At 64.8% G+C, this 2,449-nt stretch overlaps 1 protein-coding gene across 1 annotated transcript in view; it reads left to right on the top strand.

Annotated features, from left to right (window-relative positions):
• The first annotated feature begins 8 nt into the window (after positions 1–8).
• Positions 9–2,449, top strand: part of ELFN2 (extracellular leucine-rich repeat and fibronectin type III domain containing 2) — a 23,822-nt gene continuing 21,381 nt past the window's right edge. The window contains exon 1 of the mRNA XM_010860625.1: positions 9–2,447. Within this exon, the coding sequence (XP_010858927.1) occupies positions 59–2,447 (2,389 nt within the window). The 5' untranslated portion in view covers positions 9–58. The remainder of the gene's footprint in view (positions 2,448–2,449) is intronic.

The raw sequence follows: 2,449 nt of genomic DNA, 5'->3' as shown, positions 1-2,449 counted from the left end.
CCCGGCGCCCCGGCCCCCCACCCTGAGCCAGGCCTGAGAGGGGGCCGTGGCTGGAGCCATGCTGCGCCTGGGGCTGTGCGCAGCCGCGCTGCTGTGTGTGTGCCGGCCGGGAACCGTGCGCGCGGACTGCTGGCTCATCGAGGGCGACAAGGGGTACGTGTGGCTGGGCGGCTGCAGCCAGAACCAGCCGCCCTACGAGACCATCCCACAGCACATCAACAGCACTGTGCATGACCTGCGGCTCAACGAGAACAAACTCAAGGCCGTGCTCTACTCCTCGCTTAACCGCTTCGGGAACCTCACCGACCTCAACCTCACCAAGAACGAGATCTCCTACATCGAGGACGGCGCATTCCTGGGCCAGTCGAGCCTGCAGGTGCTGCAGCTGGGCTACAACAAGCTCAGCAACCTGACCGAGGGCATGCTGCGGGGCATGGGCCGCCTGCAGTTCCTCTTCGTGCAGCACAACCTCATCGAGGTGGTGACGCCCGCCGCCTTCTCCGAGTGCCCGAGCCTCATCAGCATTGACCTGTCCTCCAACCGCCTCAGCCGTCTCGACGGCGCCACCTTCGCCAGCCTGGCCAGCCTAATGGTGTGCGAGCTGGCCGGCAACCCCTTCAACTGCGAGTGCGACCTCTTCGGCTTCCTGGCCTGGCTTGTGGTCTTCAACAATGTAACCAAGAACTATGACCGCCTGCAGTGCGAGTCGCCACGTGAGTTCGCTGGCTACCCACTGCTGGTGCCCCGGCCCTACCACAGCCTCAACGCCATCACCGTGCTCCAGGCCAAGTGCCGAAATGGCTCGCTGCCCGCCCGGCCTGCAAGCCACCCCACGCCCTACTCCACCGACACCCAGAGGGAGCCTGACGAGAACTCAGGCTTCAGCCCCGACGAGATCTTGTCAGTGGAGCCGCCAGCCTCGTCCACCACGGACGCGTCAGCGGGGCCGGCCATCAAGCTGCACCAGGTCACCTTCACCTCGGCCACCCTGGTGGTCATCATCCCGCACCCGTACAGCAAGATGTACGTGCTGGTCCAGTACAACAACAGCTACTTCTCCGACGTCATGACCCTCAAGAACAAGAAGGAGATCGTGACGCTGGACAAGCTGCGGGCGCACACCGAGTACACCTTCTGCGTGACCTCACTGCGAAACAGCCGCCGCTTCAATCACACCTGCCTGACCTTCACCACCAGGGACCCAGTGCCCGGCGACCTGGCACCCAGCACCTCCACCACCACCCACTACATCATGACCATCCTGGGCTGTCTCTTCGGCATGGTCATCGTGCTGGGAGCCGTCTACTACTGCCTGCGCAAGCGACGCATGCAGGAGGAGAAGCAGAAGTCGGTCAAGGTCAAGAAAACCATCCTGGAGATGCGCTATGGGGCGGACGTGGACGCCGGCTCCGTTGTCCACGCCACCCAGAAGCTGGGCGAGCCCCCTGTGCTGCCCGTGTCCCGAATGTCTTCCATCCCCTCCATGATCGGGGAGAAGCTGCCCACCACCTCCAAGGGGCTGGAGGCTGGGTTGGACACGCCAAAGGTGGCCACCAAGGGCAACTATATCGAGGTACGCACGGGCACGGGCAGCGAGGGCCTGGCGCGGCCGGAGGATGACCTCCCTGAGCTGGAGAACGGCCAGGGCTCGGCTGCTGAGATCTCCACCATCGCCAAGGAGGTGGACAAGGTCAACCAGATCATTAACAATTGCATCGATGCCCTCAAGCTGGACTCGGCCTCTTTCCTGGGGAGTGGCAGTGGTGGCGGGGACCCTGAGATGGCCTTCGAGTGCCAGTCCCTCCCTGCGGCCTCCACCACCTCCTCCACCGCCACCCCTGTTCCTGGCGTGCTGGAGCGGCCCAGCTTCCTCTCTCCCCCCTATAAGGAGGGCTCTCATCACCCGCTGCAGCGCCAGCTGAGCGCCGATGCCGCCGTGGCTCGTAAGACCTGCAGCGTCTCCTCCAGCGGCTCCATCAAGAGCGCCAAGGTCTTCAGCCTGGATGTGCCGGATCATCCGGCCACTCCGGGGCTGGCCAAGGGCGACTCCAAGTACATCGAGAAGGGCAGCCCCCTCAACAGCCCGCTGGACCGGCTCCCATTGGTGCCGGCCAGCAGCAGCGGGAGTAGCGGTGGTGGTGGCGGCGCCGTCCACCACCTGGAGGTGAAGCCCGCCTACCACTGCAGCGAGCACCGGCACAGCTTCCCGGCCCTGTACTACGAGGAGGGCACCGACAGCCTGAGCCAGCGCGTGTCCTTCCTCAAGCCGCTGACCCGCACCAAGCGGGACTCCACCTACTCGCAGCTCTCCCCCAGACACTACTACTCAGGTTACTCCTCCAGCCCTGAGTACTCCTCCGAGAGCACGCACAAGATCTGGGAACGCTTCCGGCCCTACAAGAAGCACCACCGGGAGGAGGTGTACATGGCCGCCGGCCACGCCCTGCGC

Source organism: Bison bison, unplaced genomic scaffold (assembly GCF_000754665.1).
Source record: "Bison bison bison isolate TAMUID 2011002044 unplaced genomic scaffold, Bison_UMD1.0 scf7180017864468, whole genome shotgun sequence".
Lineage (NCBI taxonomy): Eukaryota > Metazoa > Chordata > Mammalia > Artiodactyla > Bovidae > Bison > Bison bison.
Note: the sequence above shows the minus strand (reverse complement) of the source record. Positions and strands in the feature narration are given on the sequence as shown.